The following is a 26,766-nucleotide window of genomic DNA, read 5'->3' as shown; positions in this document are numbered from 1 at the left end:
TGTTGAAGTTTCTCATAACATTCTCATGATAACCTTCATCAGCATTTATGGTTCATTTTAGTCATCTGTTTTGGAAGCTAGCTTGCTTTAATTTAGCAGTATTCTGAAAGTTTGCCCGCCAATCTGCCCAAACCTTTGCTCACTTAATATAAGCAAATCAGCAACTTAATTAAGCTGCTATTTTAAAGTGATAATTTCACCCTGGAGGTCTGTTGGTTTCCAGTTGAAGACAGAATGTTTTTCAGCTCTAACTAATCTCAAATTATGTCTTAATATGTATTATTAAGGTGCATGTGTGTGTGTGTAAATCCAAATGTGATCTGGACTCACTTTATATGATAAAGATTGTCATTTCCTATTTCTATTTCTAGGCAGAAACATTTAGTTGTAATAAAATCAAAGATAATGACAAGGAAGAAGGATGCTTCTATTTCAGGTATTACATTATTTAATATTTTTATGATATTTTATCACAAAGTCAGTGTTGGAGATACTTGCCTGTTTACCTAAAGAAAACTTGTTTGTGATCAAATAGATAACTTTCTGTTTAGGTTTTTGGAAAAGGTGTGTGTTTGTTTTTAAGCTTTATTAAATGGTTTAAGGAAAGGGTTTTGTTTTTTGTTTTTTGTTTTTGTTTTTAATGAATGTATGAGCTTAAAACTATTGAAGTTTTCAAAAGAGTCCATTTATGCTTCGTTGGAAATGACTGAGTTAGCACTTGTCAAAGACAGGCCAGATTGACATAGAAGCTTCAGAACACTGTCACTCACAGTAAGACAATGCTCATTCCAGGCTCTGTCCTTAAATTACACTCGAAAAAACATTACCTTTGGTCCATTAGCTGTGCTCAAATATGTAGGGCTGTTTTAGACTTCTAGAATTTCATTTTTTTGAAAAGCAAAGCTGCAGAGATGAGGGGGGTCGAGGGAGAGTGAAAGAAAAAGCTCTTCTATCCTCTGGTTCACTCAGGGTTGCATATAACTGCAAATACATTCGTTTTCATTGCTGTTACTTCATAATGTGACAGGTTACAGTTACCTACAATTGATTGTCATTTGCATTTTTTTGTATTTTGATGCTAATCTGTAAGATTGGTACACATGTAGAAGTGCATTTCCTGAGTTGTAGTGAAATTGTTGAGTCAAATGTTCAAACATTTTCTCAAATTTTTTCCCAGTTTCTGTCCCTACCAATAATGAATGAAAGATGTTAACTGCTCTGTATATTTGCCAATATTTTGTTTTGTCAGTCTTTAGGTTTATCTTCTGGTAAATATATAGTGCCATTTAAAAAAAAATTGAGAGATACCAAGAGAGAACCCACTCGCTTCTGCTGTTTCCCTCCAAGTGCAGCCAGTGTTCAGGACTGGGCTTTGCGAAATGAGCTAGAAATGAGCTGAGAGCTTCAAAGTCGGTCCAGGTCTCCCAAACTGATATTAGGACCCAGTTAGCCAAGCCTTCCCTGTTGACTGCCAGGGTCTGCGTGAGCAGGGAGCTGGAGCCAGCTGTCAAGCCAAACTGGCATCTTAGTCTCCGTGCTCAGGCCCACCCCTACATTGGCCTGTTCACTGTACCATTTTTGGCCATTTGACAAATTACGACAGCGTGAAATGTTGTCAAGCAGAAAAACTCATTAAACACTAAGCACAGAAGGATTTATTGAGACTTTTATACAGGCCGCCATTGTCTAGCACATGTTAAATTTGAAGATTTTCCAAACTTAAGGATTTAATGCAAAACATACTAATGCAAATGTTTAGGCATTGTGAGCCACTCTTACCAGTTAAAGGTGGGAACGCTCCTGAAATGAAGCTCACAGATGCTAGCCAAGGGCCTGACAACAGACCTTTGTAAGCACAGCACTTTGGCTTGTCTTAATTAGCTCTTTTTGTGTAGCATATGGTTTGAAGTTTAAGGTCACGGTTTTTGGTGTTTTTGGTGTTTTTTCTACGTATGTATACGCGGTTACTTATTGATTCATCTTCATGATGGATTATGGAATCCTGTTTCTATTTTTACCAGTACTACTCTACACCATTTACTTCCATTACTTCACTAGGATAGAAAACCTTACATAGATCTGATTAGAGTGATCTTCTTAATCTCATTGTCAGTCTTAAATAGAACTTTTCAACATTTTACCCCAGAATATTTTGTTTACTTTAGGGTTTTTCTTTAGGTAGCTCTCTTATACTGCTTACCTTGAATTCTTTCTGATCGAAAGTGGAGCAAAATGCAATTCTGGCATCACAAACAACAGCCTTGGGCCCGGTGCGATAGCCTACTGGCTAAAGTCCTCACCTCACACACATTGGGATCCAATAATGGCACCAGTTCTAATCCTGGCGGCTCCACTTTCCATTCAGCTCCCTGCTTGTGGCCTGGGAGCAGGAGAGGACAGCCCAAAGCCTTGGGACTCTGCAGCCACATGGCAGACCCAGAAAAGATTCCTGGCTCCTGGCTTCAGATCAGTGCAGCTCCGGATCTTGCAGTAGCTTGGGGAGTGAATCATGGGATGCAAGATCTTCCTCTCTGTCTCTGCTCCTCTCTGTATATCTGACTTTCCAATAAAAATAAATTATTTTTTTTTAAAAAAGCAGCTTTTCTTGCTAGACCACAATGCTCACCCCTGTTGGACTTTCTTTTTCTTTGTTTTATTCAAACTAATATCTTCCTTGGGGCTTTTACATCTCTAGTGATGATTGAAATTAACTTGCATTTTCTTTATTTTAATTTCCTGATAAGGTTGCTGTCTAGAGCTAGTAGGTTTCTCAAAAAATAGTAAAAGATGTTCCCTTATCCTTATTTTGGTCTTGGGAAGATCTTTTATGAGCATATCATTGATTCTTTAAATAATGGTAGAATTCGTTATCGAAGCCACCTGAACCTGAAGATTTTAGCTGTAGGTTTAGTTTCTTCAAAACAAGAAGTTATAGAACTATATGTATAATTTTTGTCCTTGATCAGGTTTAGTACTTCAGTTGTTGAAGGTGTTCTATGTAAATTTTCAATTTGCTCTTCATGCTGTCTGTTTTCTTTTTTTGGGGATCTACACTGATGTTCCTTCGGTTTCTTTTTTGCTTGGTTAACTTTAACCAAGAAGTTTCAAGTTTTATAGATCTTCAGACGTCCTGCCATTCATTCTTTACTCCCCAGATGCTCACACCAGCCAGGTCCAGGAGAGAAGGTGTGAGTCATGAACTCTCTGAGGTCTGTGTGTTTGTGGTAGAGATTTAGCCATAACTGCTGCTTCCCAGGATCTGTACCAGCAGGAAACTTAGATCAGGTGTTTGAGTTAGGAACCAAATGCAGGCACTGCACCGTAAAATGCAGGTGTACCAACCAGTGGCTTTGCCACTTGGCCAGATGCCCACCCATTAAAAGATTTTCAAAAGAACACATCAAACCCTAAGGAAGTAAATGAAATGAAAGTCGTAGAGTACACTTTACATGTCACACAAATATATTATTGAATGTCATTCATACTTCATTGTGGATAAAGTATGGTCAAAAACAACTAATACGTGTACCTGTTAATGTGCTCTTTCTTTTCTATGATTAGATCATAATAAATGTTTCGTATGTCTTGTCAAAAGCCAAAGCAGCATGGATGGGCAAGATGTTACATGATTTTGACACATGAAGCTACCAGAAGTATATACAAATGAAGTAGATTTCCTTTGCCACATAATTATCACTTTTTCCGTATTCACTACTTTCTCAGCTTTACATTATCCTTTTTGTTTTTACAATATCCAGAGCCCTCATTGTGGGTATGTCGTGAATGAATGTGCAGGTGAAGAGGACCTCATGAAGCCTAGCAGGCGAGGTGTATTTGTTAAATGAATGAATATGAACATAAAGTTTCTGTTTAATTTAGGGATAAAGCAATTCCGAACAAAGTTGGAACATACTGTATCCAGTTTGGCTTCACAATGGATAAAGCAAACATTCTCAGCAGTGAACAGGTTCGCATACCTTTTCTTCATACAATGGGCACCTTTCCATTAAGAAAATGTCTTGTTTAAAACTGAATTAAGCTCTAGATGCAAAGTATAGATGCAGATAGCATTTCACATCATTCACTGTATACCATTGTCGTTTCTTCTGTCTCAGAAATGCCAAAACATCAACAGGTTGTTAACTGGAATATTTTCTGTTTTGTTTTAGGTTATTATCGAAGTTCTACCCAATCAACCTGTGAAGTTAGTTCCCGAAATTCAACCAGCTACACCAACTGTTTCTAATGTTCGCTCAGTTTCCAATAGGACCTTGGTCAAAGAATTACATCTCAATGTTGTGGTAATGTTTATCTTCTTCCAAAGCTACAGAGTAACAGAGAGAGCTACCTTTGCTAGCTGGATATAAGATGTTACTACAGAGAAAGGCTGATTGTTCCATTTAAGATTATTTGGAAAACTTACACTGATTTATTAGCTATTTGGGTATGAATGGAAAATATATAACATTATAATATATAAAATATAGATATAATAAAACTTGGCTCAAAATGGAGAATCTTGCATGTATTTTCTAATATTTGTATTCTATTTCATGTGGTTGTGAGTAAACTTTATCAATGCTTAGTTAACTGAAGGATAGAGGAGATAAATATTTTTAAGAGAAGTGCTGAGATGACTGATTGTGGTTAAGGAAGAAAATCAGAGTTCCTCATGTGAGTTGGCTAGGAAGCAGCCACAGAGCTGCCACAGATATGAACAGAAAATCATTTGAAGGGTAGTGAGAGTTCACCATTATGGAGAATTTGCTGGTAAGATACTTAATTCTTTCTGATTGGTTTTCCTGTTTTAAACATAGAGTGTTTTTTGCTGTAATTTTTACATTAATAATTGTGTAGTGTGTACTGATCAAAACTGGATAATCAGCATTTCCCCCTCTTTACCATTATTTTCATTGGAGATTATGATATGTACTAGGATAGTGTGAACTATAGTCTTCCCATTGTGCTGTATGACTCTAGACACTTTCCTGATTTGGTTCTTGATAACCTACCACTCTGTGTCCTTCCACTGTCCTTCCACACTCCCAGTCTTTAGTAGTCACTGCTGTCTGTTTTAGTTTTTACTAAACTAATTTAGTAATCACTGCTGTCTAAATTTAGTTTTGTTTACCTTTCCCAAACGATGGACTTGTGGTCTTTGCCTTTCTGGGTGTTGCTTATGTCACTTGACATGATGTCCTCCAGTTACATCCATTTTGTTATAGAGGAGATGATGTCATTTTTTAAATGTGTGAGAAATCTGTTGTATTTGTTTCCCTCAAACTCTTGAATCTATCATCCCATTCTCTTTGGCCTATAAGGCTTCTGCCAAGAAGTGTATTAGTTTGATGGGTTTCCTTTTATCTATAATTTGACGGTTTTCTCACTGCTTTTACGATATACTCAAGGTTGTTAAGTTGTGACTGTAATGATTTTCACAGAAGGTCTTTTTTGATTGAGCATGATTGAAGACCTTTTAGATTCCTATATGTGACAATACGTTTCTCTTTCAGGACTTAAGGAGTATTTGCTATTATTTCATTCAATAGTTCTTAATTTTTTTTTCCTTCTCTTCTATAAATATCCCTATTTGTTTACTTCAAAGTAGCTCCTATGTCTAATACACTTTCTTCATTCTTTCCATTTTCCCCCCTTTATCTTTATCAGAATCCTCAGCACCAAAAGCTGTTTTTCTCATTGATCCATTTTCTTTTTTAATTCAGGCTATTAATTTTATTTTTTAAATTTAATTGAAACTCCAGCTCCAAAAATTTTTAACTTATTGTAGTGATGTCTGTCTCTATTGAATTTCTCATTCATATCAGGGATTGTTTTCCACATTTACAGTGTTTGTTTGTTTTTAAGATTTATTTCCTTATTTATTTGTTGGAAAGTCAGATAGAAAGAGAGGAAGAGCTTCCGTCTGCTAATTCATTCCCCAAATGGTCACAACTGCCAGAGCTGAGCCAATCTGAAGCCAGGAGCCAGGAACTTCTTCCGGTTCACCACGCAGGTGCAGGGTCCCAAGGCTTTGGGCTGCCCGCGACTGCCTTCTGATGATTCATTCCCCAGGCAGCTGAAATGGCTGGAGCCAAAAGCCAGGAGCCTCTTCTGAGTCTCCCATGTGGCTGCAGGGTCCCAAGGCTTTGGGCCATCCTCTCCTGCTCTCCCGGGCCACAAGCAGGGAGCTGGATGGGAAGCAGGACCTCCAGGATTAGAACCAGTGTGTGGAAGGCCACTGCACCGGGCCATGTTTTCAACTTTTTTTTTTTTTTTTAAGATTTATGTTTAATTGGAAAGTCAGATATACAGAAAGGAGGAGAGACAGAGAGGAAGATCTTCCATCCACTGATTCACTCCTCAAGTGTCCGCAACGTCCGGAGCTGAACCAATTCGAAGCCAGGTCTCCACAGGTGCAGGGTTTCAAGGCTTTGGGCTGACCTAAACTGCTTTCCCAAGCCATAATCAGGGAGCTGGATGGGAAGCGAGACCACTGGGATTAGAACCAGCATCCAGCTTCCATATGGGATCCCAGTGTGTGCAAGACAAGGACTTTAGCCACTAGGCTACCACACTGGCCCTTTCCACATTTCTTTGTCTATAATGCAGTCTTGAAAATTCTGCAGTTTTCTTAATATTTATAGTTAATCATTCTTCTTTTTTTAATATAATTTATTTTTTGAATGATCTTACTTAGTTGATTAGGGTGCAAAGGGTCAAGGGCTACAGGAAAGTGGGTAATACCACTGTTTCCACACTAATATCATTTTTTCCCTGTATCTGGGGTCAGGGGAGAAACAAAGGGAAAAGCCCTACCCAGCCTCCCACCCAATCCCAGGTCCCTGATGTGAGGCACGCTCTAAGAGTGCTGCTCAAGCAGTTTTGATAGTTCAACAGGTCCAAATTGCTGCCAGTCTTGCCTTTGCAATCACAAGGAAACCTATTCAGAATCCACTGGCTGACATAGTCTCTTCATGGTTGGGGTTCTGAGATCAGCAGTTCAGTTGGAGGGATCTCCAAAGGAACTCCATCTGAGATTATCCCAAACTTGGTTCTTTTTGAATTTGCCAGTACAGGGTGTGACACAGTCCGTCGCCCCCATCAGCTTATGCACATGCTGGTCGTTGCCATTGCTGTGTCAGTTCTGTTTCCAGCCCTGTCTTCCTTGTGAACCAATGGGTGTTGTAGTCCAACTCGATCCTACCCACTTCATACTCAGTCCTCACACAAACCAATGGGAGCTGCAGCCTAGTTGGGGCGACTCCCCATAACCCCCACCAGGCCTGCTCCCTACCCTGGTTTCCATGCATACCAGTATGTACTGCAGGCTTGTTTAGTCTGTCCCAAATCCCATTTACCTCTGGTACTTGTCAGTGGGCATTGAAACCTAGTTCAACCCAACCAATCTACTATCCAGTCTACACACATACTGGCAGGCGCCTTTCAGTCAACCACCCCTGCCCCTGTCCTGGTTTTTGTGCTGTCCAGTGAGAGTGGTTACCCACGAGGGAGGTGCCCACTATCTCCTTCCTGGGCCACTCCAACTTCTGGATTGTGTACTCTCCAGGTGGTTCTGGCATTTGACTTGACAGAATTGGCCCCCAGTGCCATCTTCTGCCTTCTGATGCTGTGGCAAAGACCAACCAGCCCTCATCCACTCTAATTTTTGTTTGTACCTAGTCGGAACAGTCAGCCCAATCTGGCCCTTCCCCATTCTAGCTTACATGACGCCCACAGGTGTTGTTGCCCTGCCTGGTCTGGTCTACCCCCATCCCAACTCCTCTCCAGTGGGAGTGGTTGTCCAGCAGGGGAGCCCACACTCCCCTGCCGGCTTTGCCTCCTCCCCGCTGGTTCTCACTTGTGCTGTTTGGGCAGTGCTACCATATCTGGTACGGCTCACCTCACTTTAGCATTCCTTAATGTGCACTGGTATGTGTTGCGACCAGAACTGGCCTGACCCACACTCTCTCTGGCACTCAGATTCGCCAGCGGTTGATGTGAATGGGTTCAGCATGGTCTGCCCCCCGCCTATGCCATATGTATGATGGTGGGTATCTTTCTCCGACCTGGTCTGGGTTGCTCCTTATTGTGGTTGTTGCGCTCACCTGTAGGGGCTGTGTTCTCACAGGGGAGTTTCCCAAGCTCCTCCTTCAGAACCTCTTCCTATGCCTGGTCTTGGGCATACTGTTAGTTCCATGGGCCAGCCTTCATTGCTGTTCCAGTTCTTGATGTTGGCTATTTCTCATCCCAGCCAAGGCTCGTCCATACTTAGACACTGCTCACACATGGCTCAGTAGGGGCAGAGACCCAGCCTAGTCCGACCTATATCTTCCCAGGTTCTCCAGAGTGCCAGATGGTAAAGACATTACCCCAGCTTGGTGCGCCCAGCCCCAGCCTAGGGAGATTGCAACCATATCCAGACCAGAACGTAGCCCCACTCCAGCCCTTGCACCTTCCCGTGGAAACCCAACCCAACAAGGGTGTTCTCTCACAGCTCCCCAATGGAGTCTATTCCCAGCCCTACTTTGTGCATGTGCCAGTCGGTGCTCTGACCAGTTGGCTTAGCCCCTCACCTGTCTCAGCCTTTGCCTTCGATGCTGTGACATAGTATCCCTGCCTCATGCAGACCACTTGGTGTAAGAGCCTAAATCAGAATGCCATATGCTCCATCTTGATTTCTTTTCTTTTTTGTGAGTTTAAGTTTGCTTGGCCCTGCTCAGTATGCCCCCTTCCAGTTGCAGCTCAGCCCATCCCACATCCTATTTTAGGATGCATCTTTGGGTGGTGCTGCCTGACCTGCCCAGATTGCCATCGGTTCCTTTACTCGTTAGTGATGGCAGGTGCCATGGACACTCCTGGCTTAGCCTATCGCCACCCTAGCTCACAAGCTAACCAGCAGACAGAACTTGTATTTCCACAGGGTTGGGCCCACACTTCCCCCACAGAGTTTACCCCCAGACCATGTTCTCTTGCGTGCTGGTTAGTGTCTTGACTCTGCCAAATATGACCAGTCCAATGTTCCACCACCCATTCAAGTAACGGTACCTAGCCCTGCCAGACAGTCCCCCACCCGTAGCTTTGGTGTGAACTGGTGTGTGACAGTCAGTGATGCTCTATGCTAACAGCCCATCTCAGGATTCTTAATTTGGCTGGTGAATCAGTCTGGCCCAAATAGATCTTATGGACACTCCCCTCCAAACCATCAGGTCAGTCCCCACGCTTGCCCTAAAGTTTCATGACCCTGCTACTGGGAATCACCCAGAATTCATCTCTCACCTATGCTAAAGCTGGCCTTATTCAGGGGTGTCCCTAAGCAGCAGTTTCATATCCTAAAAACCCCAGAGCTCACTGCTGGGCGGCCAGCAGGCAGAGCCTGGCACCATTTGGTGCACTGGCTTCCCAAAGCCATGGACTCAGTCACTGCCTTTTGGCTGTGGCTTTGGCCTGAGGCCCATGCATAGGATCCGGCCCAGCAGGGGCACCCCCAACAGCCACCACATTGTGGAGAGCTTCAAGCCGCCCCCAACCCCAAGGCCCAGACCCCTAGTTAATTATTTTTCAAACATTTTCTAGATTTCCTTAAAATCAGCATCTATTTCTAGAGAATCATTTCGTCCTTTTGAAAGTATCACTACTCTGCATCTTCAGGCTTCCTTGTGTGATTTATTGACTTCTGTGCATCTAGTATATTAATAGTTCCTTTTCTTTATGGATTAACTTTCATTGGAAAAGACATTTTTGTTAGGTGGAATGTGGTACGTCATTTGGGTAGTTTTGGGTTTGATTCTAGTTAGCCTAGAAATATAAAGTATGACATTTCAGCTATAACCCATGTCTACAGTGTCTGTGCATGTCTCAGTTTACAGCAGTTCATGAGGTAATATGACGGAAGTAAACATGGATTTCCAAAGCTGTGTGTACTCAGGTGGATCTCAGTCACTCTAGGGTGTATGACAGCAGTAGCCGTGGTCCTTTCCCCTTGTTTAACCAGACAAGCCTGAGTGATGGGGCTATGACACCAATAACTGACGCTGGAACTGTGTAGCATGGATTGGACCTTCCCTAGATCCTGCTGAACAAGCATAGGTGCTCTGTGCGCTTGTAGCACCAAAAGCCCTACTTCCAGCACTGGAGGATGTGAAGGGGGTTTTGCCCCTCTGCCCTGGGATGAATGCAGATCATACTGGGGGGTCATTCACTGGTATATGAGAATCCTGAGGGTCGAATGCTGGTAGACCCCATCCTAGATTCCATAATATAAATTCTGGCAGCTGGACGAAATAAAGTACTGATAGAATCCTGTAGCTGCTGAGCTGGAAGGGTGCCAGTGGAGTGGATGTGGAGCCTTTTCCTCTACCTGCAGGGCAAATTCTGGTGTTCCTGCAGGACTTGTGACCGACAATGATTTCAGTCTTGGAGCTGCAGAATGCAATGGAGACCTTTCCCAGGTCTCAGGTTTCACTTAAAGGTTATGCTGTTAGTTGTGTGTTGAGTAAGCATGGGTCTAGATCATTGAAGTACAGATGATGTCCTCCGCAGGTCTCATTTGTTAGAATATAAGACTATAGCTTCAACAGTCACGGTTCTAGGGCTGTAGGACTCACCGGTACCTTCCCCACGTCATGATCACATGTTTCTGGAGATTGCACTAGCAGTGCAAACTGGATCGTAGATGCAGATTGGCCCTTCGTTAAGGTCCATGGACAAGCACAGGTGTCTCAGGATTTATGAAATAAACAGCCACCACTGCCGAGCTGCAGGATGTCCTTAATCTGTGCCTCGGTGTGAACTGAAATGACTCTGATCTAGTTTTAACAGTCACAATCTTAGAGTTGCCAGACTCAGAAGGTAACTTACTCAGCTCCCACTTGATGATTGCATCTCACGGGGATATGCTTAAGCAAGTGCAGGCCTGGGGCATAGCAGTGCAGATAGAGCTGTCCTTCGGTTTCATTGGGGAATGCAGGTATCCTCAAAACAGAAAGCCAACAGTCCCAGAGTTGCAGGATATAGTAGCGTCATTTGACACATTGAGTGCAGGTTTAATGAGCATTGTGGACTGACAGGCACCAGTTGAAATAGAGGAATACCAAATAGAACCCTCGAGGTCCCACCAGTAAGTTCAGGTTACTTCAGTGATTATAGCATCCACCAACAGCTGCAATCCCAGAATTGAATTTCAGGACACAAAAGACTGCTCCCAGGATCCCACAAGGCATGCAGAGATGATGCTGGCCCTTTTTTAGAAAGATGGTCTGATATGGGCTTGTGCATTGGCTGCTGGTGTTTAAAAGCCCCAAGAAACAGAAAAGAGCTCTCCTACATTGTACAGAGCAAGTGAGTGTGGCTCGGGGGCTTATACCAAGCAGTGCTGCAGCTGCTGGGTGTAAAAATTCCTGGTCTTTGCTCCAGACCAGCACCACGGCCCTGCTGGCTAATCCTCTTACCTACAAGCACCAGTGTCCCATTTGGGCACTGGTTTGTGTCCTGAGTACTCAACTTTCCACCCAGCTTGCTGCTTATGGCTTGGGAAAGCAGTGGAGGATGGCCCAAACCCACGTGGGAGAACACAGAAACTCCTGGCTTCAGATTGGCTCAGCTCTGGCCATTGTGGTCATTTGGAGAGTGAAACCAGTGAAGTTCTTTCTCTCACTGTCTGTGCTTGTGTCTGTAAACCTGGCTCTCAGATGAAAATGTATATAGCTAATTTTTTTTTCAAACATTTCATAGAGTACGTTAAAATCAGCATCTATTTCTGGAGAATCATTTTGTCATTTTGAAAGTGTCACACTACTCTGCATCTTCATGCTTCCTTGCTCTGACATGGGGCAGGGTACTTATGATGACATGACCATTTGTTGTCATCTACTGGAGTTTAGCCATGTCTGTTCAGCAACTGGAGACTGGATGGGGCTTTAGTGTCACACTGAAGTGATGGGGTTTTTTTGTTTTGTTTTGTTTCTGAGCATTGCAGTCATCTGGACCTGTTATGCATTAAAGTCAGTGAGAACTGGGAGATTTTCCTGTGGTAAGGCTACTGAGCTATTGTGATAGTAAGGTGGAGAAGTGTCACGGGGCTTTCCAAAACCCTTTTCTGGTAATATGGAGTCCCCAGTTCCAGCCTGGGTCCGAGCTGTGTGTGAGCTTCATCCTTCTGTCTGCTAGCTTACCAAATCTCAGTGCAGTTTGGAGTTTCCACCCCTTCTTTACTGATGGCTTCCCTTCGTCAGTCTCTGGAGACAGGTCCTTGGCTCTGTCTGGTTCTCTGGTAGTATGAGTGCAGGGTCTCCTTGTTTAAGTATCCTGAATCTCAGAGTGAGTAGTTCTTAACTTCCACTTTCCCAAACATCTACTTGTAAATTAATGTAGATGTGTTTGAGCTCTTGTAAACACCAAACATTGTCTGAAGAGTGTACAGTATTTGGCACATACAGGTGTATTGCTTTTCAAATATATGCAAATGCTGTTAAAATCAATCATGTAAGTTTTAAAAGCATTGTAAAGCTTCATAATGGTTAAGCACTTTTTTTTTCACATGAATGGATGCTCACTCAGAATATGTAACACAATGAAATTTTGAAATAAGAAGTCCTAACTTCGCAAGTTACAAACCATAGAATTAAATGGAAGTCTAATTTTTTTTTTTTTAATTTTTAAATGTTTTTGATTTGGGGGACTGATTCCTACCTGTGTGGGACACATCAACCTCAGACTGAATGTGGTTTTTGGATTAAGAAGGATTGGGGTAATTTATTGATTGGGAATCTGTAAATAAATGTTCTATGTTTGCTTAGTTTGTATGTGTTTGTTTTTGGGGTTTAGCCTTCTACTTAATTCTAACGAGTTTTTTTTCTATTTCTTATATTAAGGATGAATACAGCAATCATACTGGAATTAACTTGGCAGGTACTATAGTAGCTACCATTCAAGGCTCTGATGAGAATGATATTGATACTCCACTATTTATTGGAAAAGTTAGAACACTTGAATTTCCATTTATGAATGGTTCAGCCAAAATTACAGTAAGTTTCTTGTCTTTTTGTAAATAATGCTTCTATATTTAATGTTGTAAGCCACAATATCATAATGCCTTTTGTATGCATAGATATACACATGTTCTCATTGTAGCACTTGGGAAGTCAGTGGAAATATTTTGTAATTTTGCTCTTGGCTCTGACAGACTGAACCCAGTTTATTACTAAGATTTGTGCTTATGGGATGACAGATAGTGCTGATGCTAGTGATATCTTTTATTTCTTTGTTTCTCAAATAGTATACATTTTAGTTTTGCATTAGAGTATACAGTATAAGAATTCCCATAGATAATCATAATTTGGTCACCCTTTACAGATAATGCAAACAATTTAGTGTGTGACCTTCCAAAGTTTATGTATGTACTCACATTGCATTCATTCCCTATGTTATAGGATTTATGTACATGTTGGGAAGGGTGTGATTTTCATTAACTTTCCCTAATATAATGAGACTGCTTTTATGAAGATCTCTTTGATATGTGTCTTTATAATGTATTGTTTCTTTAAATTGCTGGTAAGAAAGTTGATTGGTTATTTTAATCCTTTTCTTAGTTATTACCAGTTCTGGTTCATAGTTTCACCAAAAAATAGGTATTCATCATTTAGATATCAATGGGTTTTTTTTTTAATTCTAAGCACACTTCTTAAAATTATGTTCTTCCTAATTATATTGGATAATTTTGTTTTTGCTTTTAATTTGAGGGAGAGGGAGCACTCCCACCTGCTGGTTGACTTCCCAAATACCCACCATGGCCAGAATTAGACCAGGGCTAGGGCAGCAGCCAGCTGCTGGGAACTCAGCTGCTTGAGCCATTACCACTGCCCCCACTGCTGCGCTAGCAGGACGCAAGAGCCACAGCTGGGCATCTATCCAGGTACTCCAGTATGGGATGCAGTAATAGATTTTAACCTTTGCAAACAGCCCTCTGTATTAATTGTGTATTTAATTGAGAAATTGCTGACAGATACCTTAAGTTTCATTATGATATTCCTTTGCTTATTTCTAATATACCAGATTTCTATTTATACAATTTTAGACTCCAGTTCTCTATTATCCTCTGCATTTGTATCATAGGTATACCTTAAAGGGAATTAAAAGAACAATGAAGAATGTGTTAATAGTTGTTGACACTTAGTAATAAGTATGTAGAAGTTCATTATCTGATTCTGTTAATAGAAAAATTGTAAGCAAATAATGAAAGAGAAAACGTAAATTACCAGTAAACACAAAAATAGTGACTTCTAAGCCCAGCACACTAGCCTAGTGGCTAAATCCTTGCCTTGCATGCACCCAAATCCCATATGATTGTGAGCTCTTGTCCCGGCTGTACCACTTCCCATCCAGCTCCCTGCTTGTTGCCTGGGAGTGTAGTAGGGGATGGCCCCAAAAGCCTTAGGGCCCTGCACATGCATGGGAGACCAGGAAAAAGTTCCTGGCTTCTGGATTCAGATTGACTTAGCTCCAACCACTGTGGCTACTTAGGGAGTAAACCAGCAGGTGGAAGATCTTTCTCTCTCTCTCTCTCTCTCTCTCTCTCTCAGGAGATTTATTTATTTATTTATTTATTTATTTTAAATAATCTTACTTAGTTGATTAGGGTACAGAGGGTCAAGGGCTACAGGAAAGTGGGTAATACCATTGTTTCCACACTAACATAATTTTTTCCCCTGTATCTGGGGTCAGGGGAGAAACAAAGGGAAAAGCCCTTCCCAGCCTCCCACCCATCCCAGGAATCTCTGCCTTTCCAAGAAGAGTAAATAGATCTTAAGAAAACAAAAGACAAACCAGGATAGGGTGCAGGCCTGGTGGGGGTTATTGTGGGTTGCTCTGACTGGGCTGCAACTCCCCCTGGTTTATGCGAGGGCTAAGTGTGTGCTGGGCAGAACCAGGCTGGACTGCAGCACCCACTGGTTCAAGTGGAAGTCGAGGCTGAAAACAGAACCAACCCACCAACTGCAACCACTAGCTTGATCGGGGCGATGGACTGTGCCAGGCCCTGTACTTGCCAGTACATACAAGAATCTGGTCTGGGAACACCTTAGACAAAGTTTCTTTGGGGATCCCCCCAATCGAACTGCCAGACTCAGAACCCTAACCAAGAAAAGACAGAAGACAGAACAAGTCAATTAACCACCTCAGCTATCCATTGGCAGCAAAATACTGGGCAAGTGGAGAATCTGTGTTGGACTATGTCAACCAGTGGATTCTTCAAAGACCTCATAGTGCTTGGAGTGACAAGATTGGCAGCAATTCATAACTGGTGAACTATCAAAATCAATTGAGCAAATATCTCAGAGCATGCCCCACATCCAGGGCTTGGGGTGAGTGGGAAACTGGGTGGGGCTTCTCCCTCAACATCCCCCTTTACCTCAGATACATGAAGGAAACAATATGAAAATAATAGTCTTACCCACTTTCCTACGGCCCTTGAACCTTCTTACCCTATTTAACTATGTAAAGATTGTCCAAAATACAATTTTAAAAAATGGAAAAAAAAAAAAAGAAAACAAAAGGAGAAAAAGAAACAAATCTTTGAAAAGAAACAATGGTATGGTAACTACCATACCACTCAGATGACACTTCATTAAAATAATAATGATTTATTGGTTTATCAACTCTTTTTAGAGAAAAAATATACGTGATAATAATGTTAGCATTGACCAGCACCAGGGGAATTTGTGTACTTTCATCTTACCATTGGTGAGGACATAAATTGATGTCACTTTTTTGAAGAGAGTTGATATTTACCCATTTGAACTAGTCATAAACCTGACACCCTGCCTACCTCATTCTAAAGAAACATTTGTAGACAGATTTTCTGTTGTATAATTGTTTGAAATTTTTAAATGAACTAAATGTTCATCACTTAGATAGTTATAGTATATATTTATATGCCATAAATGAGTTTTTAAATTTGTATGCATACATTCTTGTGAAATTGATATTCCAGGTGAAAACAAGCTGCCAAAGAGATTTTATTTTTAAGTAAAAACTTAAAAAGTAATTGTTCGTAGTCTTATAAATAAAAACAGCTTTCAGAAACCATATAAAATTGATCATTTGTTTTCATTTGTTTTATACTATATTCTTTGGAAAAAATTTTATGTTGTAGATCTGTCAAGTTACTTTTTTAAAAAAATTTTATGTCTTGTGTGTACATTGTTTTATACTGTAAGAAATAAAGCAGCAAGTATATATTGTTTCCTGCAGAAGTAGTATAATTTCCTGTGAAACTGAAAAAAAAATCATTTATGATAAAAATATTTACCTTTTAAAATGTATCTTGATCTTTTATGAGGTTATAATGCTGTGATTTGATGGTGAAGTATATGAAAAATTTTCTTGTGCATTCATTTAATGCAATTCTAGAAAATAAATAACAGCTTGGAGGACCCCTTTGACACTTGGGACTGGTGGGCCTGTGTCCATGGTAACAGCTGTAACCTAAACTCAGCCTTGGGGTTTGGGCATTGCTTTGTGAAGGGCATTGTTACACCTGGTGTGAAAGAAAAGACAGTTCTTATGATCTTCCCCAATACATAACATTTATATGCATTGTTTATTAGTAAGATCATTTGGCCTTCAATACTGAAAGGTAAAATATTTTGTTTATGTCTTGGGTGGTGGTAATGGTAATGGTTTAATGCATCTTAAGTTTCAGCCAATCCTTTGCCTTTAAAATGTAGCACTTAATTGAAAACAGAATACAGTGAAAGTATCTTTTTAAACCTAAGTTTTCTTATTTAAGATTTTTTTATTTGTACAGGATCTAATGCTGGCAGAAAATTGCCCTGGAAAAGATAGCACTGAGTATTTTATTGTGTTTGAGCCTCGACTATCATCTCTATCAAGAACTTTGAAACCATACATCCTACCATTCATGTTTTGCAATGGTAAGTTTCTAGGAAAAGAGACAGTTAAATTCAATGGTTAGTGGTATTTTAAATAATCCTGTTTTGCTTTAAAGTCACGATTCTTAAATTGTTTGTTAATTATTTTCTGTAGACGTTAAGAAGCAGCAACAAATGGCCGCACTTACAAAAGAAAAGGACCAATTATCTAAGTCTATTTCTGCGTATAGAAATTTATTTGATGCCGGCAAACAGCTTCTCGATGAAATGAAATGTGAGTCATCTTGTTTTCAATGGCAATGGAAACATGCTTGCAGAATGTGGCACTGCAGGTGGAAGCCCTATTTGCCTGGCCAGGAAGTAAAAGGCGGAATACTGAAACCTGCAGTGAAGATCCTTTATGCTCTTTGTTATTTGGTGGTTTCTAAGATGAAGAATTCCCTATTTAAAATAAATTACATGCTGTTTAAAAATTACAAAAATTAAGATCTTGTTATTTCCCTAGAACCTTGAAATTGAATGCTATTACGTAATAATATTGTGACTTAATAATACTAATATTTATTTCAGTTTTTAGATCACATTGTGAGTAAAGAGAAAATGTGTAATTTAATTTTTACTTTGGGCCATTGGCTACCTGTGCTTTAGTTAAAATATCTTAAGTATGTTACAACTTGACAGTGTCTGAGGCAATACGCACTGCATCTGAGGTACATAACTTATTCTTGAAACAATCCAGAGTCTTTATTATTTTTACTGTTTGTATATAATTAGGACAAGCATTTGCTAAGTTGTGCTCTAGGTTATCTTTTCCTTTGTCAAATTCTGTGCTGTGGTTTTGGGGTTAGTGCTAGTTGCAAAATTAACCATAATAGGCACTAAATGGATTAACGAAATAGAGCATTAAACAGTGTTTCTGTGAAGTCCTTATACAATCAGTTTACAATAGATATGTGAATTAATATTAATATTAATATGAATTAATATGATTTATGAAAGATTAGAAGTTTGCAGTATATTCCTCTAAGCTGTATTAAATTTATTTTTTCATTTTTGCATGTTAGATTTAACCTTAAGATTTATTGTTTACCTTTCGATTTTTGTTAATTGTTTCCTGTCACTTTTCATTTTAGCATCAGCATTAAAAGGAATTTAAAATGATTTATTTTCCAAAATTTATATTTGTACCTTTCAGAAATTTATATCTTTTTTGTTTTGATTTTAGGCCAAGTTGAAGAAGCAAAATTAAAAGAGGCTCAATTGCGGAATGAACTAAAAAATCACAATATTGAAATTTCTACAGCACAGCAGGTTCAGTTTCCAAGCATATATCTTTTATCTATTTATTTTTTAAGTACATTCTATTCCACAGTTTTTAGAAAACATGCATATTTTATTAAAACTGCTGTGAGCATTTTTGTCGTAGGGGACAAAGACATAGATGCATCACTGTCTAGTCATTTACTAGATTCAAAGGGGGCTAATGACATGCTCTTTTTCAAGAAATTGTGGTTGTAATTTTAATACATTCTTAATATATTTTAATGCAATTAAAATTTTTTAATGTGATGACAGCAGTCAATGTGGTTAGTAAGACGCCAGCTTGAGTACTACATTGAAAAGTCTGCGCAGATAAGACATTTTTTATAATGGTAAATACAACAGGAGGAAGTAACATAAAACAGTATGAAGTTTCACAGAATCTTTTCCTCGCATAACTGTTTCAAAGACAAGTAATAAAGGTAGCAAATTTCCTAACCAGAAAAAATCTCCATCGAAAAAATAACCTTCTGTTACTGTAACAGTGAGAGGTGTTTCTTAGGTTATGCCCTCTTACTAACTTAATTTTCATGAGTTATTCAAGTTTTTGATTTTTCTCTGCTGTCACTGATATTAATTGTAATTGGCTTTGTTGATTTTTCTTTATGAATTACAGATGCCACAGATTGAAACACTTTTGAAAAAAAAGATGTCAGAACAGGAAGAACTAAGTAAGAGACCTAGAAGATCTTGTACTCTCCCAAACTATACCAAAGGCAATAGAGATGTTTTGGGAAAGGTTTGTGGTTAAGCCTTTTAAAAACCAGTTCATAATATATTGCTTTGTTTTCTCTGAAGGAGATACCTCAAAATTATTTGCGCGGGGGGGGGGGTATATTTTTAATTTTTCCCAGTAAAGTACCTGCCGTAATTCCTATAAGGAGGATTTGGCTACTTAGAACTGAAATCTGAGTAGTAAATTACTGAGAGTGGTGGTAGAAATCATTGATGTGCTTTAGTTGAAGAATTTACTACTTAGATGCTCTCACATCATGGGGCTTTAGATTCGGCCAAGGCCTATGGGAGACCATTGAAGAGAAAAATGCCAAACTTTTCCTGAATTCTATCTTGTTTTTAGGGAGTGAATTACAAAATTTAAGAAGAATCAGTAACAACCAAAGCATCTATATATTTACTGCCAAATCAAAGTACTGATCTTTGTGTTTTCTTTTCTATGAATTTGCCTATGGTACATGATTTGTTTGTTTCTATCCTATCACTATTCAGTCATGAACATTCTAAAAAAATTTTTAATCAAATTTCTATCTGCAACATAGTTCTTTAGCAAAGTTTCTTTTTCTCTTACATCTTCTATTATCTGTAGTTTTCCTAACATAATTTTTATACTCTTAAGATTTGGGGGGAAAAAAGAGGTTTGATTTCCCCGTCTCAGTAATTCACCCATGTAAAATTCTTCCTCAGTATGTAATATTTTTACCAACATATAAATAATCTTTATGAATAGGAATGTTTTTGTAAGTCTTCTGTTTAGGTATTTCTTCTTACTTACCTTGGAAGTCTTAGAGAAATCTATGAAATTTTAATTTTGTGTAACTAACCTGTCCCTTCAGAAGAACAAATCAGTAAGGAAGTTTCTATTCTCTCCAGATACTCCTTGCTTTCCTTTAAAAATTATTTCTCTTAAAACCAGAATAAATAATTTAGAACTATAGTAAGGTGAAACTAAAGAATTTCCCAACCTTGTGATAAATTTAGTTTTAATATGGTAAATATCACCATTGGATACTTTAGTCTTTCTACCCTGGATTCCAGATTTTTGAAATCCCATTCCTAAAAGAGGAAAAAAAGTAGCAATTTTAAGGCTTAAAAAGCTATATTAATTTTAACTACACTAAATTAAGTCTTAAAACTGCATTAACTTATGTGTATATTATTTAAGTAAGCTTTTATTGCTTTATCATTAAGAGATATCTCAATTAAAGGGAGATTAACATGTGGAAAAGTATATAAATTTTTTTGCTTGATTTTATTTAAATTATTTTATTAAAATGGGTTGTAGATTGCACATCTAGCACAGATTGAAGATGACAGAGCTGCAATGGTTATTTCCTGGCATCTGGCAAGTGACATGGACTGTGTAGTTACCCTAACCACTGATGCTGCCCGCCGGATCTATGATGAAACTCAAGGTCGACAGCAGGTGTTGCCCCTTGATTCTATTTATAAGAAGAATATTCCAGATTGGAAAAGGTTAGAAATAACTTGAAATAATGATTTTTTAAAATATTTTTTAATGAAAGCCCTAAATTTATAAATTATTTCACTAAATTATACTTAAAGCAAACTTAGAAGTGACTCAGATTATTTGCCAATTTTGTCTTGACGAGTGAACAAAATCTGTTTGTGCTAAGAATACTTTGTTTGCCAATTAAATGTTATGTATAAATGTGATACATTCATACACAGAGAAACCTGTGCACATAAACCCAAAGTAAGTCTTTGACTTTAGCAACAGTACATTATTGTTAATGCAAAGTGGAACATCTTTATTTGGAGTAAGGCTACAGATACAGGAAAATCTAAAAGTTCATGAAAAATGGATCCATGGATTTGAAAAACAAAATTGTAAAAGGAACTTACCACCATTTAATTCTGTTGTCCATAAATTCTTTGAAATACCCTTATGCGTGTCTTTTGTCCTTTTTATGTCCTGTGACAATAAACCATCATTTAGGTAAAGAGGGTCTGTGGTTACAATCATCCACAAACATTGAAACTGCTAATAGTAGTTGAAATGTAAACTACAATCTAGCTAAACATTTCATCTTTAATACGTTTTGTTTAAATAATTGTTTCCTCACTTTTCCTAATACTTGCTTTTACAGAATGAACATAGAAAATAATTTTGTCATTTTTATTCTAAGCCTTATTTGCATTTATGTATATTCTGTTTATTGTTAAAATTTCTCCAAAAAGACTGGAAGGATTTCTTTAACAAAACAAAAGTACATAAGACTTTCAGCCAGTAAATTTCTCAGTTCCCTGAACAAATTCTTCAGGGTCCATAGTTGAATAGGAGTGAGAACTAGGAGAATGGAAACTCACTTCAAGAACCTGCTATATCAGTAAACTTAAATTTTTGTGTAGTCTGAAAACAGATTGAGAAAATAGCTGGGGCTTGAATTCAAATCTTTGAGATGTTAAAATATCCCACTCCATGTTTATAGCATGGGAAGTCATGACAATTATAGTCACAGCATTGGTAATAATAGTACATTTTGTTGAAAGAATTTACCCATTGGGAGAGTCCTTTTTTATTAAGATACATTTATTTGTTTGAAAGACAAAATGACAGAGAAAGAAAGTATGCATCCTCTGATTGACTTCCAAAATGGGCACAGCACACAGCAGCCAGGAATTCCATCCTGATCTCCCACATGAGCAGCAGGGGCTCAAACACCTGTGCCGTCCTGTGCTGCATCTCCAAGCATGGTAACAGGAGTCGGGATGCCAGTGGAGTAGTGGGACTTAAAGTGGCACTCTCTGCACTGCTAGAAATGCATGCAGTGCTCTTCTGCACTGCATCGGAAAACAAGTGCTTGGGGTGGGCTTAGTAGGGCTCTTCTGTCGCTGTAATCCAATCTTGGAAGGCCAAGGTTTATTGATGTAGAGAAGGCATGAGTTTGGGAGTTAGAAGTTCGATTGCTTTAGAGGTAATTTTTTTTTGGTTCCACTATTTTGCCTCTTACTGATTGAGTTGCTTATCTCCCCAAGTCCCCTCCCCTCCTCTACTCAGCACCCCCACACATGTGTACATGGACACCTCAATTAGGCACCCCAGTCAACCACCATCTCTAAAATTCCATTGTTATCTATGTCTTCAAGTGCTGCTTCTGTCCTGTGATGGAGACTGGGCATCAAGCGGCAGCTCCCTCACAAACACCTCTGGCTTTGTCCTTGCCATCCGTCTGGGCGTCTCTCCTATGACAGCTGTGTTTTGGTGTCCTCATCTGGCACCCCATCCAGAGAGTGCTCTACCCTTTATTAAACTAAATTACAGCCTATGTTAACCCAAACTGATTGACAGGAGAGTACAAACGAAACCAAATGTTGTTATATGAAAAACACTATTTTCATTTCTTGGGGCCTAATAGCTCATCATTTAGACTTATTATTTGTGGTTAATTGGGAGTTGATTTTATGACCAAAATGATATGCAGTATATTTGTATGTTGTTTTATGTTTTTAAAAATTGAATTGCTTTAATCTCTCTTTAAAATTTATTTTCATTTAGACCTCTACCTCATTTCCGAAATGGAAAGTTGTATTTTAAGCCCGTTGGAAATCCTGTCTTTGCCCGAGATCTGTTAACTTTTCCAGATAATGTAGAACATTGTGAAACAGGTAAAGGACATTATGGTACCTTTATTTTATGCATCTGTTAGATTTGTAATACAACTCTAAATACTAATAAACAGCCGCTAACAGGGTGTTTTTAAACTTTGAATTTTTAAGTGACACAGTATTTTTAATGTACAATGTGATATTTAAATACACATGTCACATAACCTGTCAGATCAGAGAAATTGTCATATTCATCTGTCAGGCATTTTTCCTTTTGTTCAAATTTAAAAATTGGTTTTAAATGTTAACTATTTATTATTGGCCATAACCTATTGAGTTCTAGAACACTCAGTTATTCTACTTATCTAACTGCACCCCTTTATCTATTAATTCTTATATATTCCTCAGTTCCTTAATTGATAGTTTCATTAATGTTTAATATTTTAAAGATTTTAGTGTTATTTTAAAATATGACCCACCCCAATCATGATTTTAAAAATCGTTTATTGACTTTTTTTAGTATTTGGTATGCTGTTAGGAGATACCATTATTTTGGACAATCTGGATGCAGCCAATCATTACAGGAAAGAGGTATGTAATTTATTTCTCTTCAGATCTGTAGCTCCAGTTGTAGCATGTATTTTTAAAATGTAGTATCTCAAAGCTGTGAATAAACCATTCCTTTTGCTGATACATACATAACTGACTAATTAGTCCTGTCAAGATCAATTTAAATCTTACAGATTTAAGCAACATAAAGTTGTGCAAGATATTTGAACGAATGAACTAAAATGAAGCATGTTTTTGGACTGTGAAATTGAAACTGAGCCCTATCACTGATGCCTTTGGTGTAGACTCCTCTGTCACTGTTTCAATGATTGCAAGTCAATTCCTTGCTAAACATTAACTTAATAAAGTAGTGGGTGATGGAGCAAGCTGGTCCCATCAGACCCAAGGTGCAGGCGGGAGCCAAATTTAAAAAAAAGAAAGAAAAAAACAACTCAGGGTTGCAAGACTAACAGTTCCCCTGTCCTCTTTGTGTAGTTGTCCTAACTTGACTCCATTTTGGAATGTTGGGTAGCAGCCCTGGGTCCTGATCTTACAGACACAGTCCTAAGAAAACAGACAGCAAAGGGGAACTTATTAAGATATGAAGATAGGAGACTTTAGAAACAGTATGTCCATCATCTAAGATTGAACAATTTCATTATAGGAAGCTATAAAGTAGAGTGGGATGTGGCTATTAAATAGAATAGAAACATTTCCCATGTCTTAACAAGGAATGTGTGCAAAATACTCATTGATGTGAAGTTACAACTTTTATATATATATAAAACTTTTATATACAACTTTTATATATACATATATATGGTGATGTTTCAATAGAAAAATGTTGTGCACTTTTAGAAAACTACAAGGACAGATTTTATACCTAGTAAGGATGGTTTTTGCTTCAGTATTTATTATTTTATTTACAAGGTAAAGGAATTCTACTCTGAAGAACCCTTGAGGAAACTAATGTAGAATAATATTTGGGTATAAACTACAGTTAAAGAATTTAACAAAGAACATGAAATATGGTAAAATTTCAGTAAAGAAAAGCTCCGTATGGAACTATGATCCCAAAGTCTTAAATATTTTAAAACACAGTAAGTGTTAAATTTAATAACTGGTATTAGGGATCTGGAAATGGCAGTAATTGTGCCTTGAAATCACTACAGACTTACTTGCAAACTGTTCCAAATGACAGTAAGCAAGAATGTTAGTAGTTACATAACAGAAAAGTTTAAAGTAAGAATCCATATCTGCAAATAGTGTATTCAGGAATCACGAAAATAGAATCTTGGATATCATTGGTCTCATTTTGTAGATGAAAAAGCTTCAGCTCAAAATTAATGGGATTTATCCAAAGTCACACCACTAGTGTGGCAGAACTTGCTAGTCAAAACAGTGTTTCCTTGAGCCTAGTAAGAAGTATGTCTTCTAGTTTAGGGATACTTAGAGCAGCATTGTGGAATTAGAGGTAAAGCTACTATTTGTGATGCCAGCATTTCATAGCCATACCAGCATTCTTCTCCACTTCAATCCTGCTTCCCTCTGCTGTGCCTGGGAGGCAGTGGAAGGTGGCCCAGTTGTGTGGTCCCTGCTGCCCAAACAGGAGACAAGGTTGGAGTGCCTGGATCCTGGTCACATGTGCTAATTGCAGCATTGAGGAATGAACCAGTAGATGGGTGTCGCTCCCTTTCTCTGTCACCCTGCCTTTCAAATAATTTTTTTTTTTAATTTATGAAAACTGAGGTTTTAAAATTATTTTATTGTTGATGATTTTTACATAGTTTATTAGGGTGATAAGGGTCAAGGGCTACAGGAAGGTGCATGAGATCACCATTTCCACATTTTCTTTTTTTCCTTCCTGTATCTGGGGCAAGGGGGAGATAAGGAGAGAAGCCCCACCCAGCCTCTCACACTTCCCAGGGTTACCAGTGTGGGGCTCTGAGGACCCTACTCATAAGGTTTTGATAGTTCAGCAGTTCTGAGTTACTGTCGCCTTGCCGTTCCAAGCACAATGAAATCTCTCCAGAATCCACTGGCTGACATAGTCCTCCTTAGAGTCTCCGTTTGCCCAGATTTTCACTGCCAACATATGGCTGGGGTAGTTGATCAATTTGTTCTGTCCTCTGTCCTCCGTCCTTTGTTTTGATACCAGGTGTTCTCTGCAGACTCATGTACTGTCATATCCTCCGTGTGCACCCAGACGTACCATCCAGTGCTGTGTCTAAGCCACTCAGGAGGCCCAGTTCTAACATATGTACTCCACAGTCATGCCATGAAACTTACAATTCTCTGAATGGTTGGGGTTCTGATTTCAGCAGTTCAGCTGGGGGGGATTCTCAAAGAAACTTTTTCTGAGGTTATCCCAGACCTGATTCTTGTGTGTGCTTGCCAATACAGGGTATACGGCACAGTCTGTCATCCCAATCAGGTGGTTGCAATTGCTGGGTCAGTTGTTTCCAGCCCTGTCTTCTACACAAACCAATGGCTGTTGCAGCCCAGCCCAATCTTGCCCACCACACACTCAGCTCTCCTGCAAACCAGTGGGAGCTGCAGCCTAGTCAGAGCAACTGCAATAACCCCCACCAGGCCCACTGCTTGTCCTGATTCCTGTGCTTGCCAGTATGTACAACCAACTGGTCCAGTCCATCCCACATCTCTTTAGGCTCTCATGTGGCAGTGGGCATTGAAGCCTAGTTCAAAACAACCAGCCCCACTATTCAACCCATACGTGTGCCGGGGGGTGCTACTCTCTATCTAGCCATGCCTTCTCCAGTCCTGGTTTTCATGCTCACCAGTTGGAGTGGCAACCCAAAAGGGAGGTGCATGCTATTTCCCTACTGGACCCACTTCCATTCCCAGATCTTGCACTCTCTAGGTGGCTCTGCAGTTTAACTTGACGGAATTTGCACCCTTTGTGAAGGCTGAGTTTATGAGACAGTTACAATTATATCGATACGTGAAGAATACTTTGGCTCCTTGAATGTTTCTTTGTAAACCTAATCATGGGTTTATATACGATTCAGAATGTTAACGTAGAGTGGACTATTTGTGATGATTAATATTGCTATGTATGAAATCATGAAATAGAAACACATACCCTTTTACTTAGTTACACATTGATTTACTTGAATGAGTCACAAAGAACAAGAAAGAGATCTTACCTCTGTTGGTAACAACCAGAGCTGGGCCAGGTCACAGCCAAGAACCTGGAGCTTCATCTGTGTTTCCCATGTGAGTGGCAGGTACCCAGGCACTTGAGCCATCTTGTGTTGTCCCTGGTACATTGACAGGAAGTTGGACCGGAAGCCGAGTAGCCAGAACTCACTGGCTATCTGATAGGGGCCTGCTATGCTATTACACCTCAAGTCCTGGCTGCTTCACTTTCTGTTCGACTCCCAGCTAATGCACCTGAGAAAACAAAGATGACCCGGGTGCTTGGTCCCTGCTACCCTCATGGAAGACTTAGATGGACTTCACAGTCTTCTGGCCTCGGCTTGGCCCAGCTGTGGTTTTTGCCATCTTTTGAGGAGTAAACGGCAGATGAAGGGTCTGTCTTCCTCCCTCTGTCACTGTGCCTTTCAAGTAAATAAGATAAATCCTTTTGTTAAAAAATGTTAAATAGCATGCTATGGGAAAGATGAGAAGCTTACCAAGGAGGAAAGAATTAACAAACAGAATAGGAGCTAGGGGTTCTAATTAG

At 39.2% G+C, this 26,766-nt stretch overlaps 1 protein-coding gene across 3 annotated transcripts in view; it reads left to right on the top strand.

Moving 5' to 3' along the window:
- Positions 1 to 26,766, top strand: part of SMCHD1 (structural maintenance of chromosomes flexible hinge domain containing 1) — a 121,161-nt gene that overhangs the window by 82,498 nt on the left and 11,897 nt on the right. For all 3 annotated transcript variants that reach the window (XM_040970584.1, XM_040970582.1, XM_040970583.1), the window contains exons 34-44: positions 372 to 436; positions 3,880 to 3,967; positions 4,170 to 4,301; positions 12,870 to 13,022; positions 16,802 to 16,928; positions 17,041 to 17,160; positions 18,112 to 18,197; positions 18,823 to 18,945; positions 20,227 to 20,417; positions 22,462 to 22,571; positions 23,032 to 23,102. In XM_040970584.1, the coding sequence (XP_040826518.1) occupies positions 372 to 436; positions 3,880 to 3,967; positions 4,170 to 4,301; positions 12,870 to 13,022; positions 16,802 to 16,928; positions 17,041 to 17,160; positions 18,112 to 18,197; positions 18,823 to 18,945; positions 20,227 to 20,417; positions 22,462 to 22,571; positions 23,032 to 23,102 (1,266 nt within the window). The remainder of the gene's footprint in view (positions 1 to 371; positions 437 to 3,879; positions 3,968 to 4,169; positions 4,302 to 12,869; positions 13,023 to 16,801; positions 16,929 to 17,040; positions 17,161 to 18,111; positions 18,198 to 18,822; positions 18,946 to 20,226; positions 20,418 to 22,461; positions 22,572 to 23,031; positions 23,103 to 26,766) is intronic.

The sequence above is a fragment of the Ochotona curzoniae genome, unplaced genomic scaffold, assembly GCF_017591425.1.
Source record: "Ochotona curzoniae isolate NIBS_2020 unplaced genomic scaffold, NIBS_Ocur_1.0 scaffold_4812, whole genome shotgun sequence".
In the NCBI taxonomy this organism is placed as follows: domain Eukaryota; kingdom Metazoa; phylum Chordata; class Mammalia; order Lagomorpha; family Ochotonidae; genus Ochotona; species Ochotona curzoniae.
Note: the sequence above shows the minus strand (reverse complement) of the source record. Positions and strands in the feature narration are given on the sequence as shown.